The sequence below is a fragment of the Stomoxys calcitrans genome, chromosome 1, assembly GCF_963082655.1.
Source record: "Stomoxys calcitrans chromosome 1, idStoCalc2.1, whole genome shotgun sequence".
Lineage (NCBI taxonomy): Eukaryota > Metazoa > Arthropoda > Insecta > Diptera > Muscidae > Stomoxys > Stomoxys calcitrans.
The window spans coordinates 194,076,781-194,091,489 of NC_081552.1; the positions used below are offsets into that span (position 1 = coordinate 194,076,781).

General features: G+C 39.8%; 1 protein-coding gene across 8 annotated transcripts in view; it reads right to left on the reverse strand.

The window, feature by feature from the left end:
* LOC106092475 (FH1/FH2 domain-containing protein 3) overlaps nt 1-14,709 on the reverse strand; it is a 419,829-nt gene that overhangs the window by 84,329 nt on the left and 320,791 nt on the right. For all 8 annotated transcript variants that reach the window (XM_059364068.1, XM_059364063.1, XM_059364048.1 and 5 more), the window contains 2 exons: nt 10,795-10,979; nt 2,955-3,178 (listed from right to left, as the gene is read on the reverse strand). In XM_059364068.1, the coding sequence (XP_059220051.1) occupies nt 2,955-3,178; nt 10,795-10,979 (409 nt within the window). The remainder of the gene's footprint in view (nt 1-2,954; nt 3,179-10,794; nt 10,980-14,709) is intronic.

Below are 14,709 nucleotides of genomic sequence, written 5' to 3' on the forward strand. Positions count from 1 at the left end.
TTCCTTCACAAAGTCATAATACCCAGTGCTGATGTACCCTCTTTGCACGGTATCTCTTTCTAGACAAACAAGAATAATGGATAAGAATTGTTATGCCATTGGAGATATATCAAGTTATAGTTCGATTCAGACCATAAATGAACTGAATGTCGAAGACCATAGTAGAAGTCATTGTGTAACATTTCAGCCCATTTGGATAAGAATTGCGCCTTGTGGGTCTCAAGAAGCAAAATCGAGAGATCGCTTTAAACGGGAGTCGTATCAAGCTATAGATCGATTTAGACCATATAAGACACGTATATTGAAGGTCATGGGAAAAGCCGTGGTACAAAATTTCAGCCAAATCGGATAATAATTGCGCCCTCTAGAGGCTCAAGAAGTCAAGACCCCAGATCGGTTTATATGGCAGCTATATCAGGTTATTGGCCGATTTGAAGCATATTTGGCACAGTTGTTGAAAGTCATATCGAAACACGTCAGGCAAAATTTCAGCCAAATTGAAAAAGAATTGCGCCCTTTAGAGGCTCAAGAAGTCAAGACCCCAGATCGGTTTATATGGCAGCTATATCAGGTTATATAGCGATTTGAACCATATTTGGCACAGTTGTTGAAAGTCATATCGAAACACGTCAGGCAAAATTTCAGCCAAATTGAATAAGAATTGCGCCCTCTAGACGCTCAAGAAGTCAAGACCCCAGATCGGTTTATATGGCAGCTATATCAGGCTATTGACCGATTTAAACCATATTTGGCACAGTTGTTGAAAGTCATATCTAAACACGTCATGCAAAATTTCAGCTTCATCAGATAAGAATTGCGCCCACTAGAGGCTCAAGAAGTCAAGACCCCAGATCGGTTTATATGGCAGCTATATCAGGTTATTGGCCGATTTGAAGCATATTTGGCACAGTTGGTGAAAGTCATATCGAAACACGTCAGGCAAAATTTCAGCCAAATTGGATAAGAACTGCGCCCTCTAGAGGCTCAAGAAGTCAAGACCCCAGATCGGTTTATATGGCAGCTATATCAAAACATGGACCGATATAGCCCATTAGCAATCCCAACCGACCTACACTTATAAGAAGTATTGTTGCAAAATTTCAATCGCCTAGCTTTACAGCTTCGAAAGTAAGCGAGCTTTCGACAGACAGATGGACGGACAGGGCTAGATCGACTTAAAATGTCAAGACGATCAAGAACACATATACTGTATGGGGTCTTTGACGAATATTTTGAGGTGTTACAAACAGAATGATGAAACTAGTATACCCCCATCCTATGGTAGAGGGTATAAAAATCGGATAATTTTTATTTTTTATGACAATTCTAACTGCAAATTTCAAAATTTTAGAATTGAATTGTTTGCAGTTTCAACAGGCTACGACTCCATGCCAAACAAATTGCCTGTGCCAAATTTAAGGATGATCGGATGAAAATTGTGACCTGTACTTTTAACACCTTTGAGCATGGTCAGACAGAGATATTAGTACTTTGCGTGCCTTATTTCAAAAAAACCGGGCAAATATCAGGTTAGGTTGAAAAGAGGATGCGAATTCTAGTCGGCGTATCTGGATTCTCTATTCATACCCGTAGATCTATCCCAGTGGTATGCCATCTCCAAGACCCTTTGGGATTCCGTATTAAAGCAATATGAGTCTTACTTTTGTTGACTATACCTAACAGAGAGTCGCTCCGTTCTTGGTGTATCTGGACGACCCAAATTGTTGGCCCTCCAGTCCTTTTTGGAAGCCGGGGATGGGATTCTCCACAGCAACTTTGTTGTTAGACTTCGGTAGGTTGACCTATGATTGTCGAACCTCTCCTAGTCTTCTTATTCTTGAAATAGACAGCTTTGCAAACATAGAACGCCTTGCCTATAGTCTTAAAAAAACTTGTCGCGGGACTTGGTCAATGACTCCCATAAGAAGAGTTCCTTCGTCCTTCTGCTCACTGTGAAAGACCTACCATATCTCCTCGACCAAGCCTAAGATTTCATGCCACGAACTTGCTTCCCCCTACTTTGTTGAAGTTGAGCTATGGGCATTCCCAGGGAGTTGGGATTCGTCCAACGAGCTTCCTTCACGCCACGAACTTGCTTCCCCCTACTTTGATGAAGTTGAGCTTTGGGCATATCCCAGGGAGTTGGGATTCGTCCAACGAGTTTCCTTGGGGTGTCACTACAACCTGCCCTTGCGCATCGCAACATCAGCAAGAAGTTGAGTCGGCGTATATGAGAGCCACATCTATTGGGTTGCCCAAAAAGTAATTGCGGATTTTTTAAAAGAAAGTAAATGCATTTTTAATAAAACTTAGAATGAACTTTAATCAAATATACTTTTTTAACAGCTGATAACTGACAGAAGAAAGAATGCAATTACAGAGTCACAAGCTGTGAAAAAATTTGTCAACGCCGACTATATGAAAAATCCGCAATGACTTTTTGGGCAACCCATATTAATAGGACTATCTGGACGACATTTGCATTACATTTACATTGAGTACGAAGTGCTTACTCAATCGGGCAGCAAAAATGTATGCTTTTTTGACAAAAGGACGAACTAACGACTCAAAATGTCAAACGATCAAGAGCAAACGTACATAATGGGATCTAAGACTAATACTTCGTGGTGTTACACACTGAACGACAATGCTTGTATGGCTTGTATGCCATGGGTGAGGTAATTATAAGGCTAAAGTGAACTTTTCATCTTTAAGGACCTCTCACATGACTTTTATACGATGGATTATTTAAAAAATTAAATAAGAAAGTTCTCTTATATAGGAATAAGGAATACATTTGATTTCATATTCAAGGAATTTTTGAAATATCTGCCCTATTTCTAAAAGTTTTTTTTTTTTGTCATAGTTTAAGTTTCAGTTTAACAGGTAAACTTGTTATCTTTTGCAAAATTATGTTTTTTTTTTGTTTTGGTCTTGTAAAATTTTATACACACCTCATAATATTTGACCATGGCAGTGTGCCTTGCTGCTTGTCCACAGAGTGTATGGCACTGACCAGCACATGGCAATTGGATTCGGCATATTCGACAAACACCAGCAACAGCTTGAGCGCAGTCTTGACCACGGAACGATAATTGGATGCGATTAATGAATATAGCCACTGCATAGTGGGCTCGTGTTTCATAACGCCATTCATGCCATCCACGTAGAGCATAACCTGCAAGAGACAAAATGCGAATAGAAAAAATCAGCAAAAACCAAATATGGTCATTATTAGCGTCAACTCGTTGGGTCCACAAAATGCTACTTTGGATAATAATGTTAATAGAGGAGGAGTGTGACTTTAGTTAAGATAGGCTGGCTAATACGCTAATCGTCCATTATCTGTTTGAACACTTAGAGAAATAAATTGACTATTAACATAAAAACAATGAAACAAGCATCACATTAGGAAGATAATGGGAAGCTTCATATAATGCATCCTGCAGTTGATCAAACAGTCAAACCAGAGGCGAAAAAAATCGTACCTGTTAATCTTAGCGATAAACAAGTAAAAATGTGTTAAGTTTGGCAGTGCCAAACTTTAAATACCTACTACCATGGATAAATGAACCATCCTCTTTTACAACAACTCCACTACCATATCCATTGTGATATGCAAATCGGGATAGGTCTTAATCATGCTTGATTGAGGTCCCGAGAACACTTATAAAAGTCACAATATCAGCGAAATCGGGCAACAAATCCGCTTTTTATGGAATTAAGACCCTAAATTGGAAGACCGGTTTATATGACAGCCATATAGTCCGATCTGAACCATGTTTGGGTCGGATGCCGAAAGACGTAAAACGTCTCCATGTTTGAAATTTGAGCGAAATCGGTTATTAATTGTGGCTCTTATGGGCTAAAGACCCTAACTCAGCAAATCGGTCTATATGGCAGCTCTATATAAACATAGTCCGATCTGAACGACATTTGTGTCGGATATCGGGAGGCTTAGAACAGCTCACCATTTCACATTTCGGCAAAATCGGGTAATAATTGCGGCTTTTATGGGCTTAAAACTTTTGATCGGCAATTCGGTCTATATGGCAGCTATATCGAAATAAAGTCCGATCTGAATCATATTTCGGTAGGATGTCGGAAGACGTAAAACAACTCAGCGTTTCAAATTTAAGCGAAATCGGATAACAAGTGCGACTTCTATGAGCTTAAGACCCTTAATCGGCAGATCGGTCTATATGGCATATATTGTATATCTAAATATAGTCCGATCTGAAACATATTTCAGTCGGATTTCGGGAAGCTTAAAACAACTCTTTGTTTCAAATTTCAACGAAATTGGATAACAATTTCGGGTTTTATGGGCTTAAGACCCTTAATCAGCAGATCGGCCTATGTGGCAGCTATATCTAAATATAGTCCTAACTGAGCCATGTGCTGGTCGAATGTCGGGAGGCTAAGAGCAACCCATCATTTCAAAATTTCAGCGAAATCGGATAACAATTGCGGCTATTATGAGCTTAAGACCCTAAATCGGCAGAACGGTCTATATGGCAGCTATATCTAAATATAGTACGATCTGGACCATATTTGAGTCGGATATCGAGAGGCTTAATACAAGCCACTGTGTCAAATTCCAGCGAAATCGGATAATAATTGCGGCTTTTATGGGCTTAAGACCCTTAATCGGCAGATCGGTCTATATGGGAGCTATATCTAAATATAGTACGATCTGGACCATATTTGAATCGGATATCGGGAGGCTTAATACAAGCCACTGTGTCAAATTCCAGCAAAATCGGATAACAATTTCGGCTTTAATGGGCTTAAGACCCTTAATCGGCAGATCGGTCTATATGGCAGCTATATCTAAATATAGTCCGATCTGAACCATACTCGGGTTGAAGGTCGGCAGGCTTATAATAACTCACCGTTTCAAATTTCAGCGAAATAGGGAAATAATAGCGGCTTTTATGGCCTTAAGACCCTAAATCGCCAGAATGGTCTATATGGCAGCTATATCTAAATATAGTACGATCTGGACCATATTTGAATCGGATATCGGGAGGCTTAATACAAGCCACTGTGTCAAATTTCAGCGAAATCGGATAACAATTGCGGCTATGATGAGCTTAAGACCCTAAATCGGCAGAACGGTCTATATGGCAGCTATATCTAAATATAGTATGATCTGGACCATATTTGAGTCGGATATCGAGAGGCTTAATACAAGCCACTGTGTTAAATTCCAGCAAAATCGGATAACAATTGCGGCTTTTATGGGCTTAAGACCCTTAATCGGCAGATCGGTTAATATGGCAGCTATATCTAAATATAGTCCGATCTGAACCATACTCGGGTCGGAGGTCGGGAGGCTTATAATAACTCACCGTTTCAAATTTCAGCGAAATAGGGTAATAATAGCGGCTTTCATGACCTATATGGGAGCTATATCTGAACATAGACCGATCTGAATCATATTTGAGTCGGATATAGGGAGGCCTTATCCAACTCACTATTTGAAATTTCAGCGAATTCGGATAACCTTTAAGACTCTTAATCGGCAGAACGGTCTATATGGCAGCTATATCTAAATATAGTCTGAATCATACTCTGGTTGGAGGTCGGGAGGATAATAATAAGTCACCGTTTCAAATTTCAGCGAAATAGGGTAAAAATATCGGCTTTTATGACCTTAAGACCCTAAATCGCCAGAACGGTCTATATGGCAGCTATATCTGAACATAGACCGATCTGAACCATATTAGAGTCGGATATCGGGATGCTTTAATCAACTCACTATTTCAAATTTCAGCGAAATCGAATAACAAGTGCGACTTCTATGGGCTTAAGACCCTAAATCGGCAGATCGGTCTATATGGCCGGGCGTAGGGAGACATAAAACAACTCACAGTATCAAATTTCAGCGAAATAGGAAAATAATAGCGGCTTTTATGGCCTTAAGACCCTCAAACCCATGAACATTCCATTAAGAAACAGGAAAACTTCTCCCACATCAATGACTTCAGTCCGATTAATGTTTAAGCTTAGCGATAAAGGGCCTCCATTTGTATGACGAGTCCGGGCGGCCGAAAAGTTTTAACATGGCAGAATGCTTCACAAATGTGGCCAGCATTAGTAAGGGGATAATGACTGCTGAAAAAATGTCTGATTTTCATGCTGGGATTTGAACCCAGGCGTTCCAAGTTAAAGGCGGATATGCTAACTTCAGCTTCACATTTGGCGCAGGCTAAAACAGGGTGTCGAATTTACTACTTTTCACTTCTCAAACGTTCAAGGGGATAAAATTTTTGATCTATTGAAACGATTTCATGATTAAGAACTCTTGGCGAGATAAAAACAAATAAAAGTGAGCTAAGTTCGGCCGGGCCGAATCTTGGAAACCCACCACCATGGATTCTGCTAAAATATGGAAGCTATGTCTGGTTATAGACCGATTTGGGCCGTACAGTTGTAGAGACGAATAACTCAAAATTTCAGCCAAATCTGACAAAAATTGCGGCTTGTTACGGCCCAAGAAGTCAAATCGGGTGATCGGTTTTTATGGCAGCTATATCTAAAACTGAGCCGATATGGTACATTTGCATGTCGGTTGGGATTGTAAATGGACCAAATCGGTTTGTAGCGGCTGTAATGCACACACAAGCCATCCTTTGGATCCGGTTGAGTATTGAACAGTAGATGGACTTTTGAAGCGCTGTCCACCAGACCACAACACCATATAGCATTATAGGTTTAACAACTACGGTATATACCCGATATATATATTGGAGCTCATGTTCCTGACCGATTTGGACCGTACTTGGCGCAGTTGGTGAGAGTCATAAGAGAACACCACATGCTTAATTTAAGCCAAATCTGACAAAATTTTGCAGCTTGTTAGGGCTCAAGAAGTCAAATCGGGTGATCGGTTTTTATGGCAGCTATATCTAAAACTGAGCCGATATGGCCCATTTGCATGTCGCTTGGGATTGTAAATGGACCAAATCGGGTTGTAGCGCCTGTAATGCACACACAAGCCATCCTTTGGATCCAGTTGAGTATTGAACAGTAGAAGGACTTTTGAAGCGCTGTTCACCAGACCACAACACCATATAGCATTGTAGGTTTGACAACTACGGTATATACTCAATATATATATAGGAGCTCAAGTTCTTGTCCGATTTGGACCGTACTTGGCGCAGTTGTTGAGAGTCATAAGGGAACACCACATGCTCAATTCAAGCCAAATCTGACAAAATTTGCGGCTTGTTAGGGCTCAAGAAGTCAAATCGTGTGATCGGTTTTTATGGCAGCTATATCTAAAACTTAGCCGATATGGCTCATTTGCATTGGGATTGTAAATGGGCCAAATCGGTTTGTAGCGGCTGTAATGCACACACAAGTTATCCTTTGGATCCGGTTGAGTATTTAGCAGTAGGTGGACTTTTGAAGCGCTGTCCACCAGACCACAACACCATATAGCATTATAGGTCTGACAACTGCCCCCAATTTTTGCCAATGGCTCTCTTGCAGCTGTATAGGGCAAGATTGGCCCTTTCTAAACATCTTGGATTTAAAGTTTAATTTCCAGTCAATTTCAAGTCCAGCAAAACACACGGGTATTTTGCGATTTTTGTAAATAGAACATTCTCTCCTCCCAAGGAGACAGGTGCCACTGTAGGCAACTTGTATCACCTTCTGAAGAGATCTACTTCAGTCTTGCACGGATTTATACCTAGACCACTTTCGGTAGCCCACTTCGCTGTTGCACGTAGAGCTTCCTGAAGTATATCTCTTAGAGTGCTGGGAAACCCTCCTTTAACCGCAATGGCTACGTCATCAGCATACGTGACCACTTTTACACCTTTTTCTTCCAGAGACAATAATATATTGTAAATAGCTATAATCCAAAGTAGAGGAGACAGTACACCTCCTTGAGGTATTCCTCTGCTGACCCATCTTTTAAGATCCGCAGATCCCAAGCCTGGCGTAATGTATCTTTTAGTAAGTTACTTATTAATAAACTTTCGTACGGTAGAGTTGATGCCTAGAAACTCCAACTCCATCATGATTGACGTTGGTTTTACATTATTGAAAGCACCTTCAATGTCAAGAAATGCTACCATTGTATATTCCTTGGCAGCGAGAGAACCCTCTATGTAGCCCACTAGGTCGTGAAGGACTCAGTGCATTGGCCTTAACTATATGCATGCTGCTGCCGAGACAGGCGATCTCCAGGGATCTTTGCCCTAAGATATGTTTCTATCAACCTCTCAAGAGTCTTCAGCATATGACAGACTTAGGACAAAAATCCTTCGTGTGGTAGGGTTTTCCTGCTTTCGGAGTAAAATTGACCAATGACCTACGTGTCCTTCCATCCCACAGCTATATGTGGCATGCTGATACAAGCAGAGCATATCTCACTAAGCCAAGGAACCAGTCTATCAGACACAGCTTGTAATTTAACCAGTGATACATCATCAGGGCCTGGTGACTTAAAGAAGTCGAAACTTCTTATCGCCCAAAGAAGAAAAAGCTCAGACACAATTTCCCTAATAACCTCCGACGAATGCATACCAATGACAACCTCTTCTGACGCCCCGTTCTCCGTTGGAGTATTTCCCGGGAAATGTGTATCAACGAGTAGTTCTAGTGTTTCCCCACCAGACATTGTCCATACATTCTCCGATTTCAGAATAAACCCCACCATAATAGGTCGCGAGAACACAATCTTACTTAGCCTAGAGGCCTCAGGCCAAGGAGCTGTAGAATTCTACCCAGGATTTGTTTTGAGCCTTTCTCAGCTCGCTCTTATATTTTCTTAGCTCAGCCTGATAGATGTACCAATGGTGGTGCTCGCTCTGTTGAAGAGTTTTTTGCAGTCCTTCCTGAGACCAACCAGCTCAGGGGTCTACCTTGGCGGTCCCTGTTTACCCCTTGGCTTGGCACTAGGATGTGCTGACACATGCGAATCATTCAGGGCCTTCGTGATCCGCTTGACCATCATTTCTCTATCCTGCGCAGTTGCCACTTCCTTTTCTGGTCTAGAAGGGATAGACGTGCAGAATTTTTGCCGAAATTTATCCGAATCCGCCATTCTTCTGTTTAGCCTAGGCAACACTTCTGCAGTATTTTCTCCAAGGCTGAAACTAATAGAACGATGATCAACACTTCCCAGTCGCATGTTCTTGTGCTTATATCTTCCGATACAAAGGTAATATCTAGTACCTCCTGCCTGTTCCTGGTAATAGAAGTCGCATTATCGCCTCTATTACAAATGGGCAGATTGAAACTTATAATATTGGGTTGCCCAAAAAGTAATTGCGGATTTTTTAAAAGAAAGTAAATGCATTTTTAATAAAACTTAGAATGAACTTTAATCAAATATACTTTTTTTCTAAAGCAAGCTAAACGTAACAGCTGATAATTGACAGAAGAAAGAATGCAATTACAGAGTCACAAGCTGTGAAAAAATTTGTCAACGCCGACTATATGAAAAATTCGCAATTACTTTTTTGGCAACCCAATATATTTGTGAGCTACTGCTTACCCCTTTCGTTGACATCCGAACTTCCCCATATCGGGTGATGTGCATTAGCATCACTTCCTACAATGAGGCCTTCTTTCCTACACAAGTGGCTTCAACCAGCAACTTAAGGTTTGAAGACGGCATCTCTAAATCGTGTGCCAGCCATATACAGGCAGTAATGAGACTTGTTTATTTCAAGGTTGGCTACAACTGAATATTCAGTGCTTAGCGTCAGAAGTTGAAAAACATTTACACTACTCTTTGCAAAAATACATGCTCTGTGTCTCCCATTCCCCTTATCCTTGAGTAGTTTAAATCCCGGAATTCATAGTCCAAGAACCATTTCTCGACAAACCCATCCATGGTTCCTGGAAAAGAACCACGTCAAATCCCCCTGCCTACAGAAGGACCTTTAGTGCTGGCAAGGCGACCTTACATTGGTGGAGATTTATCTGTAGAAACTGGACCATAGTCAGGATTCAGAACTTCCACCACTGTTGTGTTAACCTCGTCTTCTGATTCCGCCTGGAGTTCACCCCTCGAAGATGGGTTATGTAGAATTATTTCTTGACATATTTCCCGTATTAACCACAAGTAAGTAAACAAATAAGGAAGAAGTAGTATAGAAGTCAGTAAGTGAGTAAGTAAGTAGGTAAGTAAGTAGGTAAGTAGGTAAGTAAGTAGATAAGTAAGTTCTCTCGTAAATAGGTATATACGTAATTAAGTCAGGATGTTAGTACGCATGTAAGTAAGTTAGAATGCGCTTCTATATCATCTATCAAGCAAATTTCTGTGAGTGTATTTGCTTAAAGTTCAAACACTGGATATTTTTTTGCATCAAATGTCTAAACCGACTAACACTAGCCTAAGTTTTGTGATCAAGTGGTAAATACGCCACTAGATAATGCTGGGGTAAAGGGGCGTAACTCACAGAATTATTAGTCAGTTAACATTTAACATCTAATTAATTATAATTATGAACTTCATGCCCATGGGTTATGAGACACTCGTTTTGATTAAATCTTTAATTATTGCCACTCATCATGGGCCGAGAACGTTTTTGGCAAAACAACAACACGCAAACTTCACTTTACTGCTCATCTTTTGGTACATCATCATCACAATGATCACGGCAATTCTTTGTCTGCTATGGTCGAAGCATGGACGAGTATCATAGTCAAATGTCCCAATAGTTGTTTCTTTGTCCGCTTGTCTTTATCATAGTAACGAGTCATAAAGCTCAAGGGGTCGGGGAAAAGGACGGGAATGACTGGAACAGAAGAAACCATTTAACATACCTGACCCAATGCACGCAATATATAATTTTGATAGTTTTGATCGGCTCCATTACCGACACGCACCAAACAGTTGAGTCCACCTAATGCCACAAAGGCATGCACGAGATCTTTATCCTCTTGAAAAACTTGTTTCAAGGAAAACAAGGCACGTCGCAGATCACTTCCTTCGGCGGACAAAAGTTTTTCTGAAAAAGAGAAACAAAAAAAAAATGCCACAATGTAAACAAAAACAAATCTTTTAAATGGCTAACAATCATCTTAAAAGCATTCCGTTTATCCTCTTAATAAAGGAAATGATTTTTAAAATCTTACATTTAGAAAAAGAAGAACTTACGTACACTAACTATGAACAATGGACATAAGCATAGTCAGTTAAAAGTTTTAAAACATATCACCCAAGCAAAGCAGTGAAGTCCAAGTCTAAGTCTTTTCTATTTCTCCTTGTTATACCCTCCACCATAGGGTGGGGGGTATACAAATCTAGTCATTCCGTTTGTAACACCTCGAAATATGCATCTAAGAACTCATAAAGTATATATATTTTTGATCGTCTTGACATTTTAGGTCGATCTAGACATGTCCGTCTGTCCGTCCGTCTGTCGAAAACACGCTAACTTTCGAAGGAGTAAAGCTAGACACTTGAAATTTTGCACAAATACTTCTAATTGGTGTATTGGTAGGTTGAAATTGTAAATGGGTTAAATCGGTCCGTGTTTTCATATAGCTGCCATATAAACCGATCTTGGGTCTTGACTTAGTGAGCATCTAGAGGGGGCAATTCTTGTCCGATTTGGCTGAAATTTTGCTGATATAGCTGCCATGTAAACTTGGGTCTTGACTTCTTGCGCCATTAGAGGGCGCAATTCTCATCCGATTTGGATGAAATTTTGCATGTAGTGTTTTGTTATGACTTCCAACAATTGTGCTAAGTATGTTTTAAATCGGTTCATCTTTTAATACAATAGCTGCCAGGGACGTAGTTAGGATTTTATTTTGGGGGGCGGGGGGCCCACCCCACATTTTTTCAAAATCGAAAATTGCCAAAATTCTTGTTACTGTGAAATTGGTAAAGATACCTCATTTTCTTTTTTTAAAATTGTTGGATGCAGGTACTAACATATCGGCGGTGATATTTGGTCATAAAGTCAGAGCTGAATTTTACACTGATTGCCAATACAGTGCAAATATCTTTGGGAAGTTGTATTAACGGCTTCGAACGCTAAACAGAGGCAACGGCTTTTTCTGCTCCTCCGTGTGTCGCATTAACGACGAAAAATATCAAAGAATATAGCAGCCTTAGAAAAAATTTAACTCGAGTTAGGGAAGAGGTATCGTAATGAAATTTGGATTGGCGTAAAGTTGAACTGAAGCTTTGGCCTTATCCGTAAATAAAAAAAACATTTTGAAAGTTTTATTGCCTAAATGTACGAATTAAAAAACAAAAAAACTCTAATCGGCCGATAATTACTGTCAAGGAGTAACTGTATGGCAATTTTGAGATTTTTAGCTCAATCCGCAAATAAAGTACCATTTTTACGTTTTAGTACCTAAATGTACAAATTTCAAAACAATCTTCAAGTCATCCGTTACATACTGCCAAGATTTACCTGTATCCCTAAAACGTTTTACCTGTATCCCTAATATTGTACGTTGCAAGTTTTAGTACCAAAATGAAAGAATATCAAAAAAGTCGTCTAGTCGCTCGGTACATAGTGCCTAGATGTTACTGTATTCTAAATTTCAGAGGTGTAGCTCAATCCGTAAAGTTGCCATATTGTACGTGTTAGTACCAAAATGTCCGAATATCAACAAAATCTTCTAGTGCCCAGTACATACTGTCAAGATGTGCCTGTATCTCAAATTTCAGATCTGTAGCTTAATTTACAAAGAAAGTACTAAATAATATCAATTACAGCACTTAGTACTTTTTATTCCACTCCTGGTACGATTCGAACATTTCATATATGGTACACCTTATCGTATATTTGTCAAAACATCGATCATTTTCAGAAAATTTTTTTAATTTTACCCTTCTCCGTTCACTGTAAAAGTAAATAAACTATTTCGTACTTTTTGGTACCAAAATGTATGACATATTAACAAGTAAAAGCGTGCTAAGTTCGGCCGGGCCGAATCTTATATACCCTCCACCACCATCGCATTTGTCGAGTTCTCTTCCCGGCATCTCTTCTTAGGCAAAACAGGATATAAGAAAAGATTTGCTCTGCTATTAGAGCGATATCAAGATATGGTCCGGTTTGGACCACAATTAAATTATATGTTGGAGACCTATGTAAAATGTCAGCCAATTCGAATAAGAATTGCGCTCTTTGTGAGCTCAAAAGTAAAATAGAGAGATCGATTTATATGGGAGCTGTATCGGGCTTTGGTCCGATTCTGATCATAATAAACACGTATGTTGATGGTCATGAGAGAATCGGTCGTACAAAATTTCAGGCAAATCGGATAATAATTGAGACCTCTAGGGGCTCAAGAAGTCAAGATCCCAGATCGGTTTATATGGCAGCTATATCAGGTTATGAACCGACTTGTACTTTATTTGCCATAGTTGTTGAAAGTAACAATAAAAAACGTCTTGCGAAATTTCAGCCAAATCGGATAGGAATTACGCCCTCTAGAAGCTCAAGAAGTCAAGTCCCCAGATCTGTTTATATGACAGCTATATCAGGTTATGAACCGATTTGAACCATATTTGGCACAGTTGTTGGATATCATAACAAAATACTACGTGCCAAAATTCATTCCAATCGGATAAGAATTGCGCACTCTAGAGGCTCAAGAAGTCAAGACCCAAGATCGGTTTATATGGCAGCTATATCAGGTTATGGACCGATTTGAACCATACTTGGCACAGTTGTTGGATATCATAACAAAACACGTCGTGCAAAATTTCATTCCAATCGGATAAGAATTGCGCCTTCTAGAGGCTCAAGAAGTCAAGACCCAAGATCGGTTTATATGACAGCTATATCAGGTTATGGACCGATTTGAACCATACTTAGCACAGTTGTTGGATATTATAACAAAACACGTCGTGCAAAATTTCATCCCAATCGGATAAGAATTGCGCACGCTAGAGGCTCAAGAAGTCAAGACCCAAGATCGGTTTATATGGCAGCTATATCAGGTTATGGACCGATTTAAACTATACTTGGCACAGTTGTTGAATATCATAGCAAAACGCTTCGTGCAAAATTTCATTTCGATCGGATAAGAATTGCGCACTCTAGAGGCTCAAGAAGTCAAGACCCAAGATCGGTTTATATGGCAGCTATATCAAAACATGGACCGATATGGCCCATTTACAATACCGACCTACACTAATAAGAAGTATTTGTGCAAAATTTCAAGCGGCTAGCTTTACTCCTTCGGAAGTTAGCGTGCTTTCGACAGACAGACGGACGGACGGACGGACGGACATGGCTAGATCGACATAAAATTTCACGACGATCAAGAATATATATACTTTATGGGGTCTCAGACGAATATTTCGAGTAGTTACAAACAGAATGACGAAATTAGTATACCCCCCATCTTATGGTGGAGGGTATAAAAATTATTTAGTCAGCCAACATATTGTATATTTCTTAATAGAATCCATATGTTAAATTTCAGAGCTCTAGTTCAATCCGTAAAGAAAGTATGAAATGGTACCAAATACGGTACTAAGCGTACGTTTCTTCCGTTTCCATTCATTCATATTCATATTTTTTCTATCTACGCCCTTTATTTCGCAACAACAATTATTCAAGCCAAATTTAAAAGTTCTAGCTCTACCCGTTCTCTCTATGCAAAGTTCACCTTTTTCGTACCTTTTTTGGTAGCTTTTGGTTTCTAAATGTCGAAAAACTCTTTTGGCATCCTAATTTAAGCATCCTAGTGCACCTCAATTTC